The sequence below is a fragment of the Schistocerca serialis genome, chromosome 5 (assembly GCF_023864345.2).
Source record: "Schistocerca serialis cubense isolate TAMUIC-IGC-003099 chromosome 5, iqSchSeri2.2, whole genome shotgun sequence".
In the NCBI taxonomy this organism is placed as follows: Eukaryota; Metazoa; Arthropoda; class Insecta; order Orthoptera; family Acrididae; genus Schistocerca; species Schistocerca serialis.
The window spans coordinates 23,686,754-23,713,067 of NC_064642.1; the positions used below are offsets into that span (position 1 = coordinate 23,686,754).

The window sequence follows — 26,314 nt, forward strand, 5'->3', positions numbered from 1 at the left end:
GAATTACGCAAGTGGGAACTCTCCGTACAATTTATCGTACATTCCTGTAACCCTCCTAGCCTCAACCTTACTTTTCCTTTACCCACCTATCCCCTTCTCTGTTCCCACTCTAGCACTAGACAGTCCTCTATTCCATCAACAAACCCAGTCATTTCACTTCTCTCCTTTTCCATGTCCACCCACCCTCCTCCCTACCCTCCATCTAGCCTCCTGACTGCACCTGGCTGCCCTACCCTCTCCCCATCTTGTCCCTGTATGCTCCCACAAGCAACACTTCATTGTCGCCCACCCGTACCCTGCTATTCCTCCCCCTCCCTGCCCCAGCCTCCTCCTTACCTCTACCATCCAGACTGTTTCTCCCATCACGAGCTCCTGCTCACAGTCTGGCCTCGGCAGCCGGAAACTGTGGTCACGGTGTGTGAGTTGTGTATGCATGAGTGTGTATGTGTATGTTGTGTAATTCCAATAAAGGCCTTTTTGGCTGAAAGCCTACTTGTTTGACAGTCTATTTGTTCGCCTACCTGCGACTCAGCATCTCGATGAAGGCTTTTTGGGCCGAAAGCTTATTTGTTTGACAGTCATTTGGTTTTGCCTATCTGTGACTCAGCATCTCCCTCTGCCATATGGTGAGTAGCAGCTATCCTTTTCATAATTTTTTGCAAAAAAGACTAAAATATGGCTCCCCCGTCCCATATTGTCACCTATTACCACTCAGTTTTTGAGTGTCTCAATACATTTCTCCATCAAGGCAATGATTCCCCGAAGTCAAACCTTTAAATGGCACCCTCTCTCCCTAATATCACACACACACACACACACACACACACACACACACACACACACACACACACACACCTCCTAGTCGAACCGTAAGGCATTGCCAGACCACTATCCCTACCCCAAGGTTCCTTCAGTTGTCCCCACTGTGAAACCTCCCACATACAGACAGTATTTAGCACCTGCCCAACCACTGGTAAAGCCAAAAACACTGTTCAAACCACACTATATTTATCAACTAAGTTAAGTCCATTTCACGTATTTAAACACTCAACCACACTATATTTATCAACTAAGTTAAGTCCATTTCACGTATTTAAACACTCTATGCTTATCAGTGGACACAGTTCCTAAACCTGGTCTACAGCATGACTTAAGTGAACCTGAGTCCTTGACACACCACATGAGGTATTGGGATCCTCCCAATCAACACTAGTTTTCCAGACACTGGGATGGAAATTTGCTCTCCAGTAATTCCCCCAGTCCCAATGCCCTTGTAGACTTACACTCTGTGACATATTACCCCCACCTGCTGCCCCCCCCCCTCTTATTTTTCATTATACTTTAAATTTATTATAGTTTATGAATAGCTGCTATTTTTCAACAATAGTGGTATAAAATTCAGATCTCAGCTGCAAACATATTATTTTGCAAAATAAAAATCTATTTGCAACTGATGACCAAATTTTATTGTGATATTTATTGTATACCATTTATTGTATCTCTGACTTACTCTTTCCGATGCCTACCCCTTCATCTTAGCCTCTCTTGTCTCTCTACAGGCGAGTCCTTCTCATCCTGAGGTCTCAGTGACCTACCCTTCCCTTTTAACCTTCCCCAGCATATCTCTTTCTTCTCCCTAGGGAAGAAACTAATAATTCTTAAAACTAAAATGGTGGGGCACTTCTATATGTGTGTATCAACAGTACTACTTTCTACCTTTTGAAGTAAGTACTGTCTAGGAATATTGTCTGATAATTTGTAAATTAAAAGTATGTAAAATAAAAAAGGAGAAAACAAGGGGTGGGGTGTATGTTAATGGAAGTAAAATCCTAGAGGATGGTGGGATTTGAGGATATGTTGAAGAGCAAATTGACGTATCCATAGTTCAGGGGAACTAGTGCTGTGTGGGAGGATCCAAATGCCTCAAATGCTGTAGCAGACACCAACATCCTTCGACTCATGCTGAGTGCATGTTCAGTAATTAGTTACAGTGCTATATGTCCTCAAGGTAGATAGTTCTTGCATCTATTCATGCACTCTGTCAGATTGAACACACATTAGTTGATAAAGTAATCATATGTTGCTCTGCCTTTGCTTTACCAGTGTTGAGGTGTGTGTAAGTGGTAGTGGGTGGGTGAATGTCTTTCTCAGCTCAAGCCCTGGAATTAGATTCTCTCTCCCTAAAATCCTCCGAACAGCCACCATGGTCAGTTTCAGTTGACCCCCTAAGCTCCTAACCCCCTCATGAAAATATATGACATTCCCGGACCATTATTCCTATCCAAGGTTATGAACTCTGCACTTGTGTCCGTTGTAACATGTGCCCCATGCATCCATACACTACTACTCATTTTTATGCTAAATAAAATTGTTGAAACTATGCTGATTAATTGCAATCTACTTTCAAGCCATCCAAATATTTTGTGTGTCTCTGCACTTTCATAATCCTCCTCTGTGCCTACGAAAAGGAATATGACATCTTTTCCTTTTTTACATTGCTTCTATATGATCATCTTTATAGAGAACACCAAATCTGTTATTACTCTATATCTCTTTCTTTTCTTTTTTTTCTGTTATTTGTTAAAAAAAAGAGCTGCTCTTCTTCAAGCTGTGGTTCAACAATTTATGAGTACATATATTAGACAATGTTATATGAAAGTGTCACTGATAGCTATTTGAATAATTGAAGAGAATTATTTGTGGCATTTCAGTTCTTGTAACTTATTATTTTATACACAGGAACCAGATGGTTGTGGTCCTGCAACCAAGCTCTTACGACTGAGTGTGACTGATGACCTCGTTTTTGGACCCGGCACTACTTCTACGTCTGGCAGTGGTAGTTCATCTGCCACATCTTCATCTGGAGCAGCTGGACCTGCCCTCGAAGAGCCACTTGCCTCAGCTCTGGAACATTTCTTTCGCAATGTAGCCATTGCAGCAACTAGAGATGGGGAAATATCACGCCAAACACACTTTGCTACCCGATTGCTGCAGTTCATGGTACGCTGTGGGAAGGACAGATCACAGATTGTTCTCCAGGCTGTGCCACCTACTCTTGTAAGTAAACTTTAAGATGAACATTCCACATTTGAGAAGAGTACAATTCAAATTCTTATTCAGACAGATTGAGAGTTTTTCGTGCTGCATTAGAGTAGTGAGCCAGCTAGCACTTCTGTAGCTAATGGACATGACAAAAAAATCAGTAACTTGATGTGATAGTTGTCTTAGCTTTATTAATGAATAGCTTGAAAAGCTATTCACCTGCTTGGAAATGAAATATTTTATTTGACTGCCCTTTGTGCACCAATAACTGAAATCTTTCAGGCTAATATGGTGTTATTCATAAGTACCTCCAGGATTTCAGAAGACAACTACTTTAAAAACTACTAGACGTACAGAAAGATACACATTTTGGTTGGTAGAGTTTCTCTCCAAGTGTTTCACTCACTTTACAGGTGCTCAAATTGGGGTTTGTGACGTGCAAACATCACTGCCGTCAGGGAAGAGATCAAGCATGAAAGAATGCAGGTGACCCACAGTAAATTCATGTAGTCCACAGGTGTCATTGTGCCTGCTACCACAGGTCATGTGGAAACCCAGTTGAATGTCCCTGATAGCATAATACTGCCTCTACCAATCTGTGTCCATGTTGCACTGCAGCCATACGCCTATATCCGGACATGACCCATCATTCCGGTATAATAAGAAATGTGGTTCATCTGACCAGATGACACATTTGCATTGGTCCGTGGTTCAATTTGGATCATCCCGTACTGACTGCAGTCATAATTGATGATGTCATTGAGTCCACAAGGGAACATGTAGGGATAATCTGCTACCGAGCCCTACATTAACAATGTGTGATAAGTGGTGCTACAAATCTCTTATGCCTGCACCAGCATTGTACTCTGTCATAAGATCTGCCACAGATTACCTCCTATCCTGCTTTACAGACCAATGAAGTGTGGACATCCATCACTTTGTTATTGTCCTTCAACCACCTTTCCATAAATGCTCACAACAATAGTACACAAACAGCCAACCAACTCTGCTGATTCCAAAATGCTCATTTCCAGGTGCTGGGGTGTAACAGTCAGCCCTTTGTCAAAAGTCATTTATGTCAGTGGATTTCTCCATTTGCAGATTGTAGCATCACCAGGATTATTTCCCATCTGCATCTGCTTATGGTTTCCCATCTGCATCTGCTTAGCTTTTATACTTACATTACTGTGCCATATGCTCCGAATTCCACCAGGTGGCATTCATTCTCACAGTAGGCAGTGATCATGATGTTTGGGCTCATCGGCGTGTATTGGACATTTGAAACTAATGTTCCAATGCATTTCCTCATTGATGGTATTTAGTGCAATTTCAGATAAACTGAGGTTTACATAACCACAACACAAAGGAAAAATAATATCTGTGTAGACATTGCTTCTATGTTTAGGGTTCAGTGTTGGGTTCTGTATTCCAGCTGCCATCAGATGCCAAGTAAAAAAATTGGAAATGCCTTAAAATATGTAAGAAAGTGAAAAACAAATCTTGTTTAGCCTCCCAGTTTGTAAATTATTGCCATCTATTCTGGAAATCATCAGATTATCTTAATTCAAGATTTCCATTATTTGCTTGACAAGTGGCAGTATTCCTCAACATTTCTTTAGCCTTAAAGTGTATAAAGAACTGCTGTTCTTGTACTATTATCAATGTGGTCATGTTAATATTGAGCTAGAAATGTATTTTAATCGACCTCGTGCCCCTTGTGTAAAGAAACAGTGTTCTTGCTAATTCTGGTATGTTGTATTTAGCCTGTGTAAACTCAGATTTTATGTAACATTACAGTGATAGTTTATGTTTGAATGCAGCGTAAAATTTAATTTTTAACATCAGTTTCTCTTTGTTAAAGTATGATTCAGCACATTCCATATTGTTAATAGTTCACCTTGATGATAGAATGTACAGAATACAATGAATGAATGAATGAATGGATGGATGACTGACCACAGTAAATGCCTTTATCCTATACCATGTTTACATTAATCTGGATGTAGATCTGTCATGCTTCATTTTGTCATCTTTTTAGCATTGGTTTTATTGTAAGTCATTTGTAGATAAATGCTATACTTCATGTCTCTCTGGTAATTTTATGGTATTTTAATACCACATCATATAGTGCCACGTGGCATACTGTGAGCAGCTTTCCTTCCATATATTACTGGCTTACAGTGTCTCTACTGCTCTCTGACTGAACTTTAGCGAGATTACTTCCTAAAAGCACACTGAAGTGAGGAAATACATTTATATATTTAAAAAGCTCTCAAATGTCATCCAAATGGTACAGCATTTTGGCAAGCTGACTTGTTACCACCTTTGTACTTTTTTATATATTTTGAGTCTCATATTGAAGAACTTTTGTAAGTCTTTCAGTAATAGTGAATTATTTGTCTCTTCGTTACAGGTACCATCCTTAGTGCGTTCATTACCTGACTTGTTTACTGCTGAGCTGCTTCTCAAGCTGTACGATCTCAACACAGCAGCAGGACGAAAGGCAGCAGCACGAGATATTTGTTTGTTACGCAATATGTCCCTAAGACATAGCACATTCAAAGATATGATGCAAGGATGACAGTAACACATTTTAGGAGATGCGTTAAGAAATCGACTGGAGATACATGCAAAATCAAATGGAGTGTAAATAACCATTGAATCTTTCCTCGGTGAGAAAAACTGAGTTGTTACACACTGCATTGCAGTTCCTTCCTGTTCAGTGTTTCCTCGAAAATAAGTAATTTAAAGGTGTCAAAGGCATTGTGTCACCCAACACTGCTACTGTAGTTATTACTTTTTCAAGAATTTTTTAGAATATGCGGTCCCATACTGTTGCAAGTACCTGTGTTTTCTTTTTTATGTGGCTAAGAAATCGACTGGAGATACATGCAAAATCAAATGGAGTGTAAATAACCATTGAATCTTTCCTCGGTGAGAAAAACTGAGTTGTTACACACTGCATTGCAGTTCCTTCCTGTTCAGTGTTTCCTCGAAAATAAGTAATTTAAAGGTGTCAAAGGCATTGTGTCACCCAACACTGCTACTGTAGTTATTACTTTTTCAAGAATTTTTTAGAATATGCGGTCCCATACTGTTGCAAGTACCTGTGTTTTCTTTTTTATGTGGCTTAGGCATTGTAAATATTCTTTTTGTCCAATCTTTATCATTGGAAATAAAACATTATGATGTAAATTTGTAACAAAAGCAAGCATGGGATGTCCCATGTTGAGAAAGTAAGTCAGCATTGCTGAAATAAAAAAAGAAAAAGAAGTAATAAATGTGGTAACAGAATAAATAAACAGTGTTCTTATTGACAGCAGTTGATGCTCCATATGCAATCCAGAAAAAAATAAACAACAGATGCAAACTACAGTTCAAACATAAGAATCATTGAAACTTCCTGGCAGATTAAAACTGTGTGCCGGACCATAACCCAAGGTAAGAATCATTCTTCATAAATTTTTAGTTTCATGGACTGATTTTACATAAAATTTTGCAGTGTTTAATGTGCAGTTGAGTAAACCACTGTACTACCATTTCTAATTAGTTGACAAGAAAGTTGAGAGGAGGCATAATCTCAACTTCTTGGGGCAAAGCAGCTTTTTTATGGATTAATCAGCAATGAGGAGCAATTATTCTTGTGGAAAAAATCATGTTATTTTGGTAGTAACAATCTCTTTTTTGTATTTATTCATTTTCAGATAGATTTATTTATTTTCAGATAAAAAAAAATATTCTCTGCGAGTGGTGGCAGGAGAACACCCATATAAAGGGAATTAAATCTACAAGCTTTCGGAGCCAGTGTCTCAGTCTTCTGGCAGACAGGTTGAAGGAGAAGGGAAAGGGGTGAAGGAAAGGAATGGGTGAGGTTTAGGAAGTGTCACCCAGACCGTGGGCCAGAGGAAACTTACCAGACGGGGTGAGAAGGAAAGACTGATTGTTGGGCACTACAGATATTGAGATAATTATACATTTTGTTGGAGTGACTTATTCTAATAAAAAACTCAATGTAGTGTGTGCATGTCCTGTAGTACTTGTAATTTAGTTACAAGTATTTAACTTTAAAAAAGTCAAATTAAAATTCTAAATGCACTAAGGTCACTGAGATCTACGAATAGAATCTTTAAATAATAAGCAAAATATTATGTGTTCAAATCCAGTCACTACTTAGATTTTAAATAAAAATGATCAACAATGGCAGTATATGGATTCATCCTAATTCTGCCCATAGCCATACATCTACATCTACATGATTACTCTGCAATTCACATTTAAGTGCTTGGCAGAGAGTTCATCGAACCACAATCATACTATCTCTCTACCATTCCTGTCCCGAACAGCGCACAGGAAAAACGAACACCTAATCCTTTCTGTTTGAGCTCTGATTTCTCTTATTTTATTTTGATGACCATTCCTACCTATGTAGGTTGGGCTCAACAAAATATTTTCGCATTCGGAAGAGAAAGTTGGTGACTGAAATTTCGTAAATAGATCTCGCCGCGACGAGAAACGTCTTTGCTTTAATGACTTCCATCCCAACTCGCATATCATATCTGCCACACTCTCCCCCCTGTTATGTGATAATCCAAAACAAGCTGCCATTTTTTGCACCCTTTCGATGTCCTCCGTCAATCCCACCTGGTAAGGATCCCACACCGTGCAGCAATATTCTAACAGAGGACGAACGAGTGTAGTGTAAGCTGTCTCTTTAGTGGACTGCCACTCCATACAACAATCTTTTCTAAATCGCTTTGCAACTGATACTGGTCTTCGGATGACCTTACTAGACGGTAAATTACAGCATCATCTGTGAACAACCTAAGAGAACTGCTCAGATTGTTACCCAGGTCATTTATATATATCAGGAACAGCAGAGGTCCCAGTCGCACAACTGAGACGATACCCCATAGGCCCACAGCTTGATTAGAAGTCGCTTGTGAGGAACGGTGTCAAAAGCTTTCCGGAAATCTAGAAATACGTAATCAACTTGAGATCCCCTGTCGATAGCGGCCATTACTTCGTGCGAATAAAGAGCTAGCTGTGTTGCACAAGAATGATGTTTTTTGAAACCATGCTGATTGTGTATCAATAGATCGTTCCCTTCGAGGTGATTCATAATGTTTGAATACAGTATATGCTCCAAAACCCTACTGCAAACCGACGTCAATGATATAGGTCTTTAGATCGATGGATTACTCCTAATACCCTTCTTAAACACTGGTGCGACCTGCGCAATTTTCCAATCTGTAGGTACAGATCTATCGGTGAGCGAGCGGTTGTATATGATAGCTAAGTAGGGAGCTATTGTATCAGCGTAATCTGAAAGGAACCTAATCGGTATACAATCTGGACCTGAAGACTTGCCCGTATCAAGTGATTTGAGTTGCTTCGCAACTCGTAAGGTATCTACTTCTAAGAAACTCATGCTAGCAACTGCTCGTGTTTCAAATTCTGGAATATTCCATTTGTCTTCCCTGGTGAAGGAATTTCGGTAAACTGCATTCAGTAACTCCGCTTTAGCGGCACAGTCGTCGGTAATAGTACCATCGGCACTGCGCAGCAAAGGTATTGACTGGTATTGACTGCGTCTTGCCGCTTGTGTACTTTACATATGACCAGAATTTCTTTGGATTTTCTATGAAATTTCGAGACAATGTTTCGTTGTGGACCCTATTAAAGGCATCTCGCATTGAAGTCCGTGCCAAATTTCGCACGTCTGTAAATTTTAGCCAATCTTCGGGATTTCGCGTTCTTCTGAACTTCGCATGCTTTTTCCATTGCCTCTGCAACAGCATTCAGACCTGTTTTGTGTACCATGGGGGATCAGTTCCATCTATTACCAATTTATGAGGTATGAATCTCTCAATTGCTGTTGCTACTATATCTTTGAATTTGAGCCACATCTTGTCTACATTTGCATAGTCAGTTCAGAAGGAATGGAGATTGTCTCTTAGGAAGGCTTCTAGTGACACTTTATCCGCTTTTTTAAATAAAATTATTTTGTGTTTGTTTCTGGTGGATTTGGAAGAAACGGTGTTGAACCTAGCTACAACGGCCTTGTGATCACTAATCCCTGTATCAGTCATGATGCTCTCTATTAGCTCTGGATTGTTTGTGGCTAAGAAGTCAAGTGTGTTTTCGCAACCATTTACAATTCGCGTGGGTTCGTGGACTAACTGCTCGAAATAATTTTTGGAGAAAGCATTTAGGACAATGTCGGAAGTTGTTTTCTGCCTACCACCAGTTTTGAACAAGTATTTTTGCCAACATATCGAAGGAAGGTTGAAGTCCCCACCAACTATAACTGTATGAGTGGGGGTATTTATTTGTTACGAGACTCAAATTTTCTCTGAACTGTTCAGTAACTATATCATCGGAGTCTGGGGGTCGGTAGAAGGAGCCAATTATTAACTTAGTTTGGCTGTTAAGTATAACCTCCACCCATACCAATTCACACGGAGTATCTACTTCGACTTCACTACAAGATAAACCACTACTGACAGACACAAACACTCCACCACCAATTCTGCCTAATCTATCTTTCCTGAACACCGTCTGAGACTTGTAAAAATTTCTGCAGAACTTATTTCAGGCTTTAGCCAGCTTTCTGTACCTATAACGATTTCAGCTTCTGTGCTTTCTATTAGCACTTGAAGCTCAGGGACTTTCCCAGCACAACTACAACAATTTACAACTACAATTCCGACTGTTCCTTGATCCAAGCACGTCCTGTATTTGCCATGCACACTTTGAGATTGCAGCCCTCTCCGTACTTTCCTGAGGCCTTCTAACCTAAAAAACCGCCCAGTCCATGCCACACAGCCTCCGCTACCCGTGTAGCTGCCAGCTGAGTGTAGTGAACTCCTGACCTATTCAGCGGAACCCTAATCCCACCACCCTATGGCGCAAGTCAAGGAATCTGCATCCAACACGGTCGCAAAACCGTCTGAGCCTCTGATTCAGACCCTCCACCCGGCTCTGCACCAAAGGTCCGCAGTCGGTTCTGTCAACGATGCTGCAGATGGTGAGCTCTGCCTTCATCTCGTAAGCAAGACCGGCAGCCTTCACCAAATCAGATAGCCACTGGAATCCAGAGAGAATTTCCTCAGATCCAAAGCGACACACGTCATTAGTGCCAACATGTGCCACCACCTGCAGCTGGCTGCACTCTATGCTCTTCATGGCATCCGGAAGGACTCTTTCTACATCAGGAATGACTCCAACCGGAATGCACACGGAGTGTACACTGGATTTCTTCCCCTCCTTAGTCGCCATATCCCTAAGGGGCCCCATTACGCGCCTAACATTGGAGCTCCCAACTACCAACAAGCCCACCCTCTGCGATTGCCTGGACCTTGGAGGCTGAGAATCATCCTCTGAAACAGGGCAGGCAGCTGCATCTGGCTCAGCCAGAGACAGTACCTGAAACCTGTTTGTCAGACGCACCGGGGAGGCTTTCTGATCAGCCTCCGGGGACGTCTTTCGCTGCCTGCCATGCCTTGTAACGACCTCCCAATCAACCACAGGCGAGGGCTCAGCCCCACTGCCGGCAGCAACCGGGGCAACCACAGCGGCAGACCAATCTGGGGACAGATGGGACGAGGTTGACATCCCTGTGATACCCAAGTCCGGCTCCCCACAGTGGTGCCCATTGGCAACAGCCTCAAGCTGCGCGACCGAAGTCAGCGCCGCCTGCAGCTGTGAGCGAAGGGATGCCAACTCAGCCCTCATCCAAACACAGCAATCACAGTCCCTGTCCATTCTAATCGATGTTGAACAACAGTTACTGAAACACGAGTCCGTGCCTAGATAACGCAAGGGAAACACGCAAAGAATGTATGAACTAACCTGTACAAATGCCTAACGACTGCGCTACAATCTGCCTGAATTTACGATTACAGTAACTAAAACTTGAAATTACACGTCCTATACGAAACTCACACGCAATGTAAGTAAGAATCTACGAAGTAAACACAGAAAAGAAGCTATATATGTATCTTTCAGTGCTGTCGATGAGCACCAACTGGGAGCTCTTCCCTTTTGGCTTGGAAACTACCCATAAAGGTGGAAGAATCAGTGATCATCAACAGCATGAGGATCATGAGACACATGATGTGTGTCCAAAGGAAATATGGCCTGTGATAAAAATTGTCATTATGATGTCACCATTGGCAAAAAAAAATTTGATTATTTTCCCATTCAGATGATGGTCTACCATGGGGGCAGTTACTATGAGAGAAACACTGAAAGAAATGTGAAACGGTAACATTCTATAAGTTGGAGTATGTAATGCTGAGTGTCAATGCTTAAAAATGGAAATGCAAAGGCTTATGTAGCTAAGTTCTATCAAGATCTGTCATTACATAAAATTTGTTATGAATAGGAAGGTAGGGCATCAAAAGAACATTGATAGGATTATCCTCTTCATAGCAGGATTATCCTCTTCATAGCAGGATTATCCTCTTCATAGCAGAAGCAAGCCATTACCGACAACAATAGTTAAGGTATACATACCAACATTACAAGCAGAAGATGAAAAGTGTGTGTTGGGGGGGGGGGGGGGGGGGACAATAAGAGTGGGAGACCAAGAATAAAGTGCTCGGATTAAAAAGGGTGTAAGACAGGCATATAGTCTTTCATTTGTAGTGTTCAATCTATACATCAAAGAAGCAACTACGGATATGAATGGAAGGTTCAAGAGTGAGACTAAAATTCAGGGTGAAAGGATGTCAGTGTGGTAAGATTCGCTGATGACATCGCTATCATCAGTGAAAGTGAAGAAGAATTGCAGGACCTGTTAAATAGAATGAACAGTGTAATCAGGACAGAATATTGATGGGGAATACACCAAAGAAAGGTCAAAGCAATGGATAGTAGCAGAAATGACATCAACAGTAAACGTAACATCAAAATTGGGAACTGGCAAGTAGATGAAGTGCAGGAGTAATGCAACTTTGAAAGCAAAATAACACGTGATGGACGAGGGAAGGATGATGTAAAGAGCAGAGTAGCACAGTCAGAGAGGGAATTACTGGCCAAGAGAAGTCTGATAGTATCAAAAAGCAGCCTTAATCTGAAGTAGAAATTTCTGAGAATGTATGTTCGGAGCACAGCATTGTATGGTAGTGAATCATGGACTGTGGGACAACCAGAAAGGAAGAAATCAAAGCATTTGAGATGTTGTGCTACAGAAGGATTTGAAAATTAGATGGACTCATAAGATAAAGAATTAGGAGGTTCTCAACAGAACCGCCAAAGAAAGGAAAATATGGAAAACACTGACTAGAAGAAGGGACAGAATGACAGAACATGCATTAATGCATCAGGGAATAACTTCTGTGGTGCTAAGCCTGTAGAGGAAGATAGATATAGGAATACAGCCAACAATTAATTGAGGACATAGGGTCTAGTACTACTCTGAGATGAAAAGATAGGCACAGGAGAGGAAGTCATGGCAAGCCACATAAAACCTCTCAGAAGACTTGAGATATTTCATTAGCATACTCTGAAAGACCCCCCCATGATCCATGGACCTTGCCGTTGGTGGGGAGGCTTGCGTGCCTCAGCGATACAGATAGCTGTACCGTAGGTACAACCACAACGGAGGGGTATCTGTTGAGAGGCCAGACAAACGTGTGGTTCCTGAAGAGGGGCAGCAGCCTTTTCAGTAGTTGCAAGGGCAACAGTCTGGATGATTGACTGATCTGGCCTTGTAACAATAACCAAAACGGCCTTGCTGTGGTGGTACTGCGAATGGCTGAAAGCAAGGGGAAACTACGGCCGTAATTTTTCCCGAGGGCATCCAGCTTTTACTGTATGATTAAATGATGATGGCGTCCTCTTGGGTAAAATATTCCGGAGGTAAAATAGTCCCCCATTCGGATCTCGGGGCGGGGACTACTCAAGAGGATGTCGTTATCAGGAGAAAGAAAACTGGCGTTCAACGGGTCGGAGCGTGGAATGTCAGATCCCTTAATCGGGCAGGTAGGTTAAAAAATTTAAAAAGGGAAATGGATAGGTTAAAGTTAGATATAGTGGGAATTAGTGAAGTTCGGTGGCAGGAGGAGCAAGACTTCTGGTCAGGTGACTACAGGGTTATAAACACGAAGTCAAATAGGGGTAATGCAGGAGTAGGTTTAATAATGAATAGGAAAATAGGAATGCGGGTAAGCTACTACAAACAGCATAGTGAACACATTATTGTGGCCAAGATAGACACGAAGCCCATGCCTACTACAGTAGTACAAGTTTATATGCCGGCTAGCTCTACAGATGACGAAGAAATTGAAGAAATGTATGATGAAATAAAAGAAATTATTCAGATAGTGAAGGGAGACGAAAATTTAATAGTCATGGGTGACTGGAATTCGAGTGTAGGAAAAGGGAGAGAAGGAAACGTAGTAGGTGAATATGGATTGGGGCTAAGAAATGAAAGGGGAAGCCACCTAGTAGAATTTTGCACAGAGCACAACTTAATCATAGCTAACACTTGGTTTAAGAATCATGATAGAAGGTTGTATACATGGAAGAACCCTGGAGATACTAAAAGGTATCAGATAGATTATATAATGGTAAGACAGAGATTTAGGAACCAGGTTTTAAATTGTAAGACATTTCCAGGGGCAGATGTGGACTCTGACCACAATCTATTGGTTATGACCTGTAGATTAAAACTGAAGAAACTGCAAAAAGGTGGGAATTTAAGGAGATGGGACCTGGATAAACTGAAAGAACCAGAGGTTGTACAGAGTTTCAGGGAGAGCATAAAGGAACAATTGACAGGAATGGGGGAAAGAAATACCGTAGAAGAAGAATGGGTAGCTTTGAGGGATGAAGTAGTGAAGGCAGCAGAGGATCAAGTAGGTAAAAAGACGAGGGCTAGTAGAAATCCTTGGGTAACAGAAGAAATATTGAATTTAATTGATGAAAGGAGAAAATATAAAAATGCAGTAAATGAAGCAGGCAAAAAGGAGTACAAACGTCTCAAAAATGAGGTCGACAGGAAGTGCAAAATGGCTAAGCAGCGATGGCTAGAGGACAAATGTAAGGATGTAGAGGCTTATCTCACTAGGGGTAAGATAGATACTGCCTACAGGAAAATTAAAGAGACCTTTGGAGATAAGAGAACCACTTGTATGAATATCAAGAGCTCAGATGGAAACCCAGTTCTAAGCAAAGAAGGGAAAGCAGAAAGGTGGAAGGAGTATATAGAGGGTCTATACAAGGGCGATGCACTTGAGGACAATATTATGGAAATGGAAGAGGATGTAGATGAAGATGAAATGGGAGATACGATACTGCGTGAAGAGTTTGACAGAGCACTGAAAGACCTGAGTCGAAACAAGGCCCCCGGAGTAGACAACATTCCATTCGAACTACTGACGGCCTTGGGAGAGCCAGTCCTGACAAAACTCTACCATCTGGTGAGCAAGATGTATGAAACAGGCGAAATACCCTCAGACTTCAAGAAGAATATAATAATTCCAATCCCAAAGAAAGCAGGTGTTGACAGATGTGAAAATTACCGAACTATCAGTTTAATAAGTCACAGCTGCAAAATACTAACTCGAATTCTTTACAAACGAATGGAAAAACTAGTAGAAGCCGACCTTGGGGAAGATCAGTTTGGATTCCGTAGAAATACTGGAACACTTGAGGCAATACTGACCTTACGACTTATTGTAGAAGAAAGATTAAGGAAAGGCAAACCTACGTTTCTAGCATTTGTAGACTTAGAGAAAGCTTTTGACAATGTTGACTGGAATACTCTCTTTCAAATTCTAAAGGTGGCAGGGGTAAAATACAGGGAGCGAAAGGCTATTTACAATTTGTACAGAAACCAGATGGCAGTCATAAGAGTCGAGGGACAAGAAAGGGAAGCAGTGGTTGGGAAGGGAGTAAGACAGGGTTGTAGCCTCTCCCCAATGTTATTCAATCTGTATACTGAGCAAGCAGTAAAGGAAACAAAAGAAAAATTCGGAGTAGGTATTAAAATCCATGGAGAAGAAATAGAAACTTTGAGGTTCGCCGATGACATTGTAATTCTGTCAGAGACAGCAAAGGACTTGGAAGAGCAGTTGAACGGAATGGATGGTGTCTTGAAGGGAGGATATAAGATGAACATCAACAAAAGCAAAACGAGGATAATGGAATGTAGTCGAATTAAGTCAGGTGATGCTGAGGGTATTAGATTAGGAACACTTAAAGTAGTAAAGGAGTTTTGCTATTTGGGGAGCAAAATAACTGATGATGGTCGAAGTAGAGAGGATATCAAATGTAGACTGGCAATGGCAAGGAAAGCGTTTCTGAAGAAGAGAAATTTGTTAACATCGAGTATAGATTTAAGTGTCAGGAAGTCATTTCTGAAAGTATTTGTATGGAGTGTAGCCATGTATGGAAGTGAAACATGGACGGTAAATAGTTTGGACAAGAAGAGAATAGAAACTTTTGAAATGTGGTGCTACAGAAGAATGCTGAAGATTAGATGGGTAGATCACATAACTAATGAGGAAGTATTGAATAGGATTGGGGAGAGGAGAAGTTTGTGGCACAACCTGACCAGAAGAAGGGATCGGTTGGTAGGACATGTTCTGAGGCTTCAAGGGATCACCAATTTAGTATTGGAGGGCAGCGTGGAGGGTAAAAATCATAGGGGGAGACCAAGAGATGAATACACTAAGCAGATTCAGAAGGATGTAGGTTGCAGTAGGTACTGGGAGATGAAGAAGCTTGCACAGGATAGAGTAGCATGGAGAGCTGCATCAAACCAGTCTCAGGACTGAAGACCATAACAACAACAACCCTGAAAGAAATCTAATACTTATACAATCTGGTCTGTAAGACTTGCCTGCATTAAGTGATTTAAGTTGCTTCCCTACACTGAGGGTACCTACTTCTAAGTAACTCATGTTGCCATCTATTTTCCATTTGAATTCTGGAATATTTAATTTAATGAAAATAATCAGTTTTTGAGAATGTATTGTAATTGTATAGATAAAAAATCTACTCACTAAGTGACAACAGGTGCAAAAACATACAAAAGTTAAGGAAATGTGGAAGCTTTTAAAGCCAGTGGCTCCTTCTTCTGGCAGAAGGGTTGAAGAGGAAGGAAGAGATGACAGAAAAGGACTGGCAAGGTTTGGGAAATGGGGAGAATTATGGAAAAGTCACCCATGACCCTGGGTCAGGGGAGACTTACTGGACTGTCTGGCTTGTAAATCTCCCCTGACTTGGGGTTCTGGGCAACTTTTCTGTAATTCTCCCCATTTCCTAAACCTCACCAATCCTACCCCCTACCCCCTCAACAAGTTATTGTTGAAAGTCCCCTGCAAATTGAACCAAGCTGTCTCTATAAGCATCTATAATTGTGAAAGTGTTGCCGATGCAGGATTTTGTCCACAAACTGACCTTTCAGTTATGTTCTGTAATTGTTTGATGGCGTTCATGATGGGCAATCTGAGTGGTCAAATCATTCATGTGAACTGCCCAGAATGTTCTTCAAACCAGTTGTCATCCATAAAAATTCCATCATTGTTTGGGAACATGAAGACCATGAATGGCTGCAAATGGTCTCCAAGTAGCTGAACATAACCATTTCCAGTCAATGATCATTCAGTTGGACCAGAGGACCCAGTCCATTCCATGGAAACACCCCCCCCCCCTCCCCCCTCCCCCCCTCATTATGGAGCCAACACCAGCTTGCACAGAACCTTGTTGACAACTTGGGTCCATGGCTGCATGGGGTCTGTGTGCCACACTCGAACTCTATCACCGTCTCATATCTACTGAAATCGGGACTTATCTGACCAGGCTACAGTTTTCCAGTTGTCCAGGGTACAACAGATATGACCACGAGCCGAGGAGAGGCGCTGTAGATGATGATGTGCTGTCAGCAAAGTCTCTTGTGTCAGTTGTCTATCACCATAGCCCATTAACATCAAATTTCACTGCACTGTCCCAACGGATACATTTGTCATACATCCCACATTGATTTTTGCGGTTATTTCACACAGTGTTGCTTATTTGTTAGCGCTGGCAGCTCTACACAAACTCTGCTGCTCTCAGTTGTTAAGTGAAGGGCGTCAGTCACTGAGTTGTTCGTGGTGAGAGGTAATGCCTGAAATTTGGTATTCTCGACACACTGTTGACACTGTGGAATATTGAATTCCCTAACGATTTCTGAAACGGAACATCCCATGTGCCTAGCTCCAACTACCATACTGCATTCAAAGTCTGTTAATTCCCGTCACGCAGCTGTAATCACGTCGGAAACCTTTTCACGTGAATTGCCTGACTCAAAACGACAGCTCCGTCAATGAACTGCCCCTTTATACATTGTGTATGTGATACTTCATCATCTGTATATGTGCATATCTTTATCCTATTACTTTTTTCACCTCGGTGTACATTTTACAGCTTTATCCCTTGAACTGGCCATGTAAATCTTCTGCTCTGCCTCAAGAGAGTGATTATTAAATACGGGGTGTTCAAAAAGTCTCTCCACAGTGCCATGTGATTGTTAGCCACACCGTATGATTGTTCGCCTGCCTGGGTTACTTCCCTTCAAGTGTACTCTCTCAACATTCCACTGTTTTGTTTATGTCAGCCAGCGTCAGTAGTATTGTTGGTGTGTGTCATTGCATGTTGACGTGAACGTTTAAGTTTAGTTCCTTCATTTGTCTGTTTCATTTTTGTCAGTGTTAAAATGCCACCCATTGAAGAACGTGTGTTTTTAGTCGCACAAGTGTTCAAAGCTGGCAGTAAATACACAGCTTCAGTTCGTCAAACATTTAATTCAGTTTTCCCAGAGACAATACTCCCACATCGCGTACTGTGCGAAATTCGACTAACAAATTTCGAAGTACGGCTTCAGTGACAGCTGCACCAAGAAGTAGTCATCCTAGTGTTTTGCCTGGGGATAAACTAATCGATATTTCCAATAAAATGTCCATGAGTCCGAACAAGTCATTAAGAAAACTCGCCAAGGAAATCTATGTTAGTGTTGGAATGACCCACACAGCTGTAAGGAAAAAATTAGAACTTTTCCCATACAAAGTGACAGTCATGCAAGAACTGAAAAATATTGATCATGGCAAGAGACTGCATTATTGTCAATGGTTTGAAAATTTCATTCGACAAAATGGAAGGGATATTCTTAATGAAACGTTTTTCACTGATGAGGCGTGGTTTCATTTATCCGGGTATATGAACTCACAAAATTCTCGTATGTGGAGTACTGCAAATCCATTGTGTATTCATGAGGAACCACTTCATTCTGTGAAAATAGGAGTTTGGATTGCAATTTCTAGATGTCGGATTGCGGGTCCCATATTTTTCAACGAAACAATAAATGCACTACCATACTGCAGTGAGTTTCGTTTCAGTATATTCACTGCGGCATATGGCACGCGTGGCTAACAATCATATGGCACTGCGGAGAGACATTTTGAACAACCCGTATGTTGGCTGCTTGACTGCCGTCATTAATAATGTGGTGGTTTACTTTGACAACAAAGTCCTCACATTCCATAACTAACTTCCTATTCTCCTTTAATTGCTCCAAATTTAAATGTACTTTAATCATATGATTTATTGATTTCGTACATTATACAGAGACTTTCTGAGTTTTTAAAATCAGTTTCCTTGATACAACACAGTATTTCTTGTAATATGCAATCATTCTTTGTTCTGGGTTTGACCTAACCATTTCAAACAATTTCCTTTTCCTTGTATGTAATATTTTGATTCATTTCATCATCTAGAACTTTTATTTGAATTTGTATTAGCACCATACTTTGTTTTCTTGAGAAAGCTGCTATTATTAAAGACTGATAGAAATGTATTTACAAATACATTAAATTTGGAATTTACGTTTTCCGCATTCGATGCATCTCTACAGTCCGCTTCATGTGAGGTTACCTTGAAACTTTCTCTTGTATTTTTCATTAATTACGCCAATTTTGGCTTGATACAACTTCATTGTAATCACATAAGTTGTTTAGTATTGACTGTCATGCATAATTGTCAGGGAGTATTCACTACTGGATAAACATTTATAGAACTTACTAAGTTTTCACCTACAAATATGTTATCTATTAGTGTGCCTCTTTCCTGTGTGATTCATGTGGGAAAATTTACAACATAACTCATGTTACAAATGTCAAATAACATTTTCCAGTCATTCTTTTTACCTTAATCTTTCAGAAGATTGGTATTAAAATTTTCACAGACTGTCATCTGCTTTCTTTTGTCTGCTAGGTGTCGTAATAATTGCTCAACTTATACTAAGAATCCCTGTTGGGATCTATATCCTTTATTGATTGTAAATGACTTTTCCATTAGCAGCAGTTCACAATCATAGGCTTTTAAATGCTGATCTATGGTTTCTGTAGATCTGAATGTGCTTTTGCTTATGACTTAAGTGACAACTTTTCTATCCACTCTGCATACATGAGAGCAATTTATAATCACTCACACTGGCAGTAATGGAGAGACTGGTGGAACAAACACAGTTTCTGAAATTGATGATGAAGTTCACAAAGTGAATAGCTAACTGAAAACAAAGTACAGAACATAGCAAAAGTCATCATAAGCATAAAAAGAAGTTCAGGCTGCAATCCAAGTCAAAAATGTAATACAGGCGAGGTCAAGCACTCTGTTAAGCAATCGCACATATCTAATGTTTCAGTGTCCTAGTGAAACTAATTGATACGTGTTGGGCTTGGGTATTTATAGGCACCCTCATGCCAGTGAATAGCATCTTACGACATGCTTGCAGCTGCAGCAGTGCATCCTGTGGGAACAAGCTGTGGCCAAAGTATTGTATATGTGCAGGGAGAGGGAAAGAGGTGGTTGTATCTGGCTTATGACAGTAATGTACAGGAGGTCGGGCGGTGAGAACTTCTGAGTAAGCATCCTGGGCTGCCGCTAAATGATAGAACAGAAAATTTGGTAAAACAGAGAGATATTTCAATGTACGGTATACAAGGGGCATGCCTAGGGAGGAAGTTACCAGGTTTAGGCCAGTGTAGGGAGATGAACAACTAGTGGGCAACGGAAGGAGGTGGTTAAGTTATGTTGGTGGTCAGTCATGGAATGCAGAGCCAAAGGCTCTGCCTCCTAAGAAAGATATCTGTTCTGCTCAAGGTCTCAATCTTAAGAGAGAGGAGCAACTGAGTTCTGAACTGCGGAATTCTACAACATCCACACACGTGACCTGTATCCCATACACGCTATTTGCTAAAACTGATGATGAGAATTCACTATTGGTTTCAGCAGAGGCCTCAAGGCGCTTCGGGTCAGCAGCTTTAACTGGAAAGAACTGCCACGGTTCTGAAAGGAAGGCAACTTGCGTCATGTAGGTACAGCCGAAGTTGCTCTGGGAGAAAACTTGTAAAGATTTGACTGAGGTTTCTGAAATAATTTTTTTACACTGAATCTTTAAATACTCCTTAACTGGCTGCCACCCTGTATGTTCCTTAGCACTTGCGGTGACTCACATTGTTTACAAAAGAATGTCAGTCACTCCCCAGAAAGATGGTTTGCCTAGCAGGGACCTTAATGCTATGGGAGGGATCTGTTACAAGTGTTTTCATTTAGTGTTAAGTGGGAATGGACTTACAAGTAGCCAAGTTTATCAAAATTCGTAGATAAATATAATAAAATATTAACTGTTCAAAATATGTGCAGAAATACAGTAGCTCCTGTAATAATTGAAGTCATCATTGTCCAAATAATCACATCTTAAAATAAATGAATTTCAAATCATGCTAGGGTGTTTCACAAAATAGAAATGAACTGTTATGGTTTCTCATTTTACTAAGGTTTGAAGCTCCTATTTTCATTCTTCTTAGTAACAACCCAGTTATTATGGTTTCTGTTAGACTGAGGGGAAAATCTATTATTAATTTACTCTAATAGTACTAAGTCAGTGACACAGAAATAAAATTATGGCCAAACTGAATTAGCAGTGATCTTTTAATGGTTTACAATACCAAAATATTAATTGTATCACAACATAACAAAATACTTAATTCTCTGAAAATCAATGTATTTGGGTGGTAACCATAATAGATCAACTTGTTGCAAACATCAACACCAAATTTTTGTAAGGACTGCATCAAGAACATTGTAAAAAAAAGTAATAACAAAAGTAAAATCTTGCTACATCTTCCATGTATTAGTTATGGTTAATAGTTGCACAAAGTTCCACAGGTTATGAAATATTAACACATTCAGTAAAATGTAGGATTCAGTTACTAAGACCAAAGGTGGCATACCATAAAGCACATAACCCAAACCTTATCTATATTAACCCATATTAAAATACAGAAGTACAAAGTCTTTTCATATTGTACATAGTACATTCCCATTCAGAATAGCAGAAAAATTTCTAATTGCGAGATACAAACAGGTGGTTGATTCGATTAGATTGCCAGGAACTTATACTTTGCCAGAATAGTGGTAAAGTGTAGTAACAGTAAAATGACAACCCATGAATATAAGTAAATCGGTCGACTTAAAAGGGTAATTCTGGCGTTTGATTAAAAAGAGTGTGCTGAAATAAATCCCAAGATAAACTCTGTTCAAAATGGTTTGTTTAACTGTTTTAAGCAGTTGAATAAAAGTAAAATTCCATTCATAAAAGCAATCATTGAAATATTTAGCCTCTAGGTTTATTCCATTACTCTTGATCAATTTAAATTAAAAGGCAATACAGACAAAATATTGGATTTAAGGATGAAAATTATTAGACATCAATGGCCACACAACACAACCCATGAATTTGTAACCACTTAGTTTAAAGTACCTTGCATGATTTCATGGAGTAACAGTACTTCAAAACATGACACAATATGGCATACTTAGGAGTAGGCAGTAAGAGAGAGAGAGAGACACAGAGACAGAGACAGTGAATTATTACAACTAGGTCAAAATTACTCAGTAATTTCAACTGGAAAAATTGTAGCCAGAGCATCTGATGAGCTACTGCCTCAACTTGCATACATGATTGGAAATGCCCAATGCAGCCAAATAATAGTAAAAATCTCAGGAAAGCAAAAGAAAAGATATACCTATTCATCTAAAAACCATTTTAAATTACCTCATGGGGTAGTTGTCCTTACACACATCACTTAATTTTTCATCTAAATTAATTTGTCATAACTTAGGCAAATGAAAATTAACAAGGTTAAAATGTGACCAAGTTGTGGACTGAATGGTTACTGGTTTGTCCAACAAATAATATAGGTCTCATAAATGGGTAGCTATAATCAATAGTTCTAGTAAGTTTGTGGCTCAAGATCCAACACAAAATTTTCCATCTGCCAAATGAGTATCTGTTATGACCTTAAAAATTTATAGGGTGATTGCATCTAGTGTAAGGGCTTCTTAGTAATAATACAGTTTCGACTTATACTCGTATTGGTAAAAAACGCATACTCCTTTAAATACTTATCTAATTCCCAGAGTCACAAAATAAAATCATTAACATGTGTCACCTCATTACACCACAATTACAAAAAGAACAAAAGGCAAAAGTACTTGAAGGAACAGACCTGTGGTAAATCATTAATATGCAATATCTTACATAAGAATATTGCCCATTATCTCACCATAACCATGGTACCACTCCCAAGTCCCTTTTGCGGGAGGCACATGAAAAATTACTAATTCCCATTATCTAAGGAGGTAAACTGTTAAAATACATCAGGAGTTTAAGATCTCACTTCAATGCACTGTATATTTGCACAAGATCTAGGGCTCAGGATAACACATTGATTTAACATTTTCCCAGTAGTGTCACTCAACCACAATGTTTTACAAACTTGTTGCAATAATTATTGACATACTAATCTCTATGACTAAAATTAAAACTAGAAAAACTGAAGGAAAAGACTAAAAACACCACTTGTTGTATTATCAATTGAAAATGAGGTTCTGTTAACAACAGTATTTTTCCTCTAGGATGACAAAGTTCAAGAAAAATGTGTGTCTTTTCAGCTGTTCTTATGGATTTATATTTTTGAAATTATTAGAGATCTTCATATGGCATAAAATAAGCTTGTAAACCATGAAGTTACAGGCATGGAGAAACACACAGGCAAAACTCTAGACAGGGCAAGTTAAATATAAGTGTCCACGACAACAAAACAATTAAAAATATTCTCGTCCTGTTCATAAAACAGAAAATAAAAGAAGGGAAAGAATGCAGTGACTTTATAATCAGTTCATAAAGGACAAGAAGGTTCACAGCAAGAATGTGGTTCTGCATTGTTTGTAAACAGACTTTCAATGGATGGGAAAAGAGCATGTGGCTTACACAGCAGGGAAGGCTGATATGTGTGTGTGACGTCGACAAACCTTAATGGCAGCTCAGTGAGAAGTACTCTATGCCATGGGTATAACAGGTGCTGGACTCAGGCACAAGGGGTGTGGTGGGGGAGGGGGGGGGGGGAGGGCAGAATTGTGAAGGGGTGTAAATCAGTTACGCTGGGGAAGAGGGGAAATGCAATGATGCAGCCAAAGTGAGCTCGAATTAAGCATATGTATTTTCCAGCGGTATGACACTAAGTGCATGCAAAAACTGAGTAAGACAGAGCTATCTGATAGTAGTTTAAACACCAATAACAATCAGCACACAGTGGCACAAAATTTGTACATGAACAGATCTTAACTTTTGTATGACAAAACCAAATGCCAGGCAGCACAGTAAACGATGTTTAAGAAGGCTCTCTTCAGATCGTTAGTACAATACTTGTTTTCATTTTGAAACGGAAACAAGATGACAAGAGTCCATATCTCTATGTCGATTTTCAGCAAACACAAAATACAGAAAATGCTTCGGAATTTGTTATCTGCATAAAAACTGGAACATAGTCACCTCAAGATGACGAAAATTCCATTACATAGGGATCAAATTCCATTACATAGGGATCGGAGTGAGACAGAGTACTGCAGGACTTAAATTATGGTGTAACACACGTAGGTAAGGAAAAACTAAATGTTAGCTTCACTGCGCACAGGCCAGGAAAGTTTTATAAAGAGAGACTGAAGGGAAACAGTCAATTCAGCAGACATAAGAATTATTTTTAACTCTCAGTGACACCTTGAAAAGAAAACAGGGAAATAAACACTCTGAACCGACAATGGACTTAGCTCATCTGCAAAGTAGTGGAACAGTGGAATATTTAGTGACCAAAGTTAGATGAAAATTCGAAGTATCACAATCTATTGAACAATAAAAGACAAACAGGATAGATATAGCAAAGAGAGGCTGCAGATTCTATATTTGGCAACAAATGAAACATTCACTAAAACAAAACAGTAGTGTTGTATAAAAGTTTTAGTAATGTAAACTTAATGCATTCTTTCGAAAGACAGACAAAATCCTTGTCAACAAAAGAGCTTTACAGGTGAAATACAGTACGTCAAACCACTACAACAAAGCTGAATAATGCAAATTGCCTAATATCATCAAATGACAAAGACCTATACGGTAGATTAGAGTACCTTTAAATACTCCAAAATCTTCAGAAATACTTAAACTATCCACATCCTTCTCCCAAAAAATATTAACGGTTGCTTACAGCCATCTAATACTTGTAATCTATATTATAGCCTCAGTACATTGTCACTCAAATTCTATTCAATAAATTACTTATAAATCATATGAAAATTAGACTTAATTATGACAGACAAGATGAAGAAGAGGGAGAGAAGTGGTAACGTGTGGTTGAGTGGCTGGCTTATCACAAGGCATCAGCTGTGATGGTCCATGTGATCACACCATGTGGTCTCTGATTATAGTAAGCAGTATAGGCCGCAATTTAAATGACCAAAAATACTTCATCTCAACTGGAAACTCGTTGCATGGTAAAATGAATAATTGTTAACGGTCCTGCTCTGACCTTTGGGGGCGACAGCATAAAATAGACCATGTAACATCACTCAGACATCTTCTCTCATATATCACTCTGTCATCTTGTCTCATACAATCAGCAACACAATTACCATTCATTTTATCCTTCTCAGCTTCCACACAAAAGTTATCTGTACAACAGAAATATCATCTCTTAAAACAACTGACACAGACCTCTAGCCTGCACATAATTACCTGCAACCACATGAACAACAGGGCCTCTTGCCTACTTGTAACACTCAAATGCAGATAAAATACCTTCTGCGCCATCCAAAATTTGTTGGCGTTTAATGTGTGTTGATAACTTGTACTGGCTGCTAATTCTGAATCTGTAAGCCATATTACAAAAATAAAATTTAATATGTAATGGATGTAATAATGTACTTATTTCTGACTGTATAAAACTGATTGTAATTATAATGTAAATATTGTAATTTGTTGGGTAGTAGCCAAGGGAACTTTATTTAAATGTATCGACAGCAATGACGAAATGACAGTAGCTGTGCCATTGTTTATGTTTGTGTACAGAGAGTCTCTGTCACGCTGCAAGCACGAGCCTTGAAAGAGTGCAGAAGTGCTTGTTCGGTTCTCCCGCAAACGCAGTGTGCAGCTATGATTGTGCCAGTGTATAATTTGTTAACCTGCAAGTATTGAGAACTTGGTAGGAGTGAACAGGTGGAGGAAGTTGCAATTTTGACTGTTGCCTGTCCCATAATTATCCATGGCTCTAGAGATGACTCATGGTTCTCAACCAGCAGCAGCAGCAGACACTATTACCAAGCAGAGAGTCCCTTTCCTTTCCATGCCATCACCGAGTGTCATAAAAACATGAAAATTGATTAACTATTTGCTGCTACTTTTGTTTGCTTGCTAATGACCTGTTTCAGTTTAAAGTCATCGTATCCTCTGTTATCAGGGGTACAAAAAATCAATTCTCTTTCATCATTATAAGTCTTATTACGGTGCATCATTTAATACATTGTAGATTCTTCCATTTAGTTAACCATCTAAGCCAACTACCACTTACAAAAAACAGAAGGCATTGACAGAAAAATTAAAGGTCGGGAAAGATAAAACATAGAGACAAGAAAGAGAAGGGAGCAAAAATTCACTCCATAATTCACCATGCCACACAGCATCCTAGTGGTTTTGGCAACACAAGTGCTAATCAGGTAATCTGGGTCCCCAAGTCACCTAGTACCAGTAGTAAACTATGGACATCATCAGAATCCAGTGGGTTGGCACTTTTCTTACAAGATCTAGATGCTGATTATGCATCTGTGCCCGATCTTGCAATAAAAACACACTTCCATCAAGGTACAAGGATTTACTGCGCCAACGATTTCAGAA

The 26,314-nt window shown here is 39.8% G+C and overlaps 1 protein-coding gene across 1 annotated transcript in view; it reads left to right on the forward strand.

The window, feature by feature from the left end:
* The window catches only part of LOC126480818 (mediator of RNA polymerase II transcription subunit 24), a 147,693-nt gene extending 141,349 nt beyond the window's left edge, over positions 1-6,344 (forward strand). Inside the window, exons 18-19 of the mRNA XM_050104154.1 lie at positions 2,740-3,057; positions 5,456-6,344. Coding sequence (XP_049960111.1) covers positions 2,740-3,057; positions 5,456-5,623 — 486 coding nt within the window. The 3' untranslated portion in view covers positions 5,624-6,344. The remainder of the gene's footprint in view (positions 1-2,739; positions 3,058-5,455) is intronic.
* Positions 6,345-26,314: the final 19,970 nt, after the last annotated feature.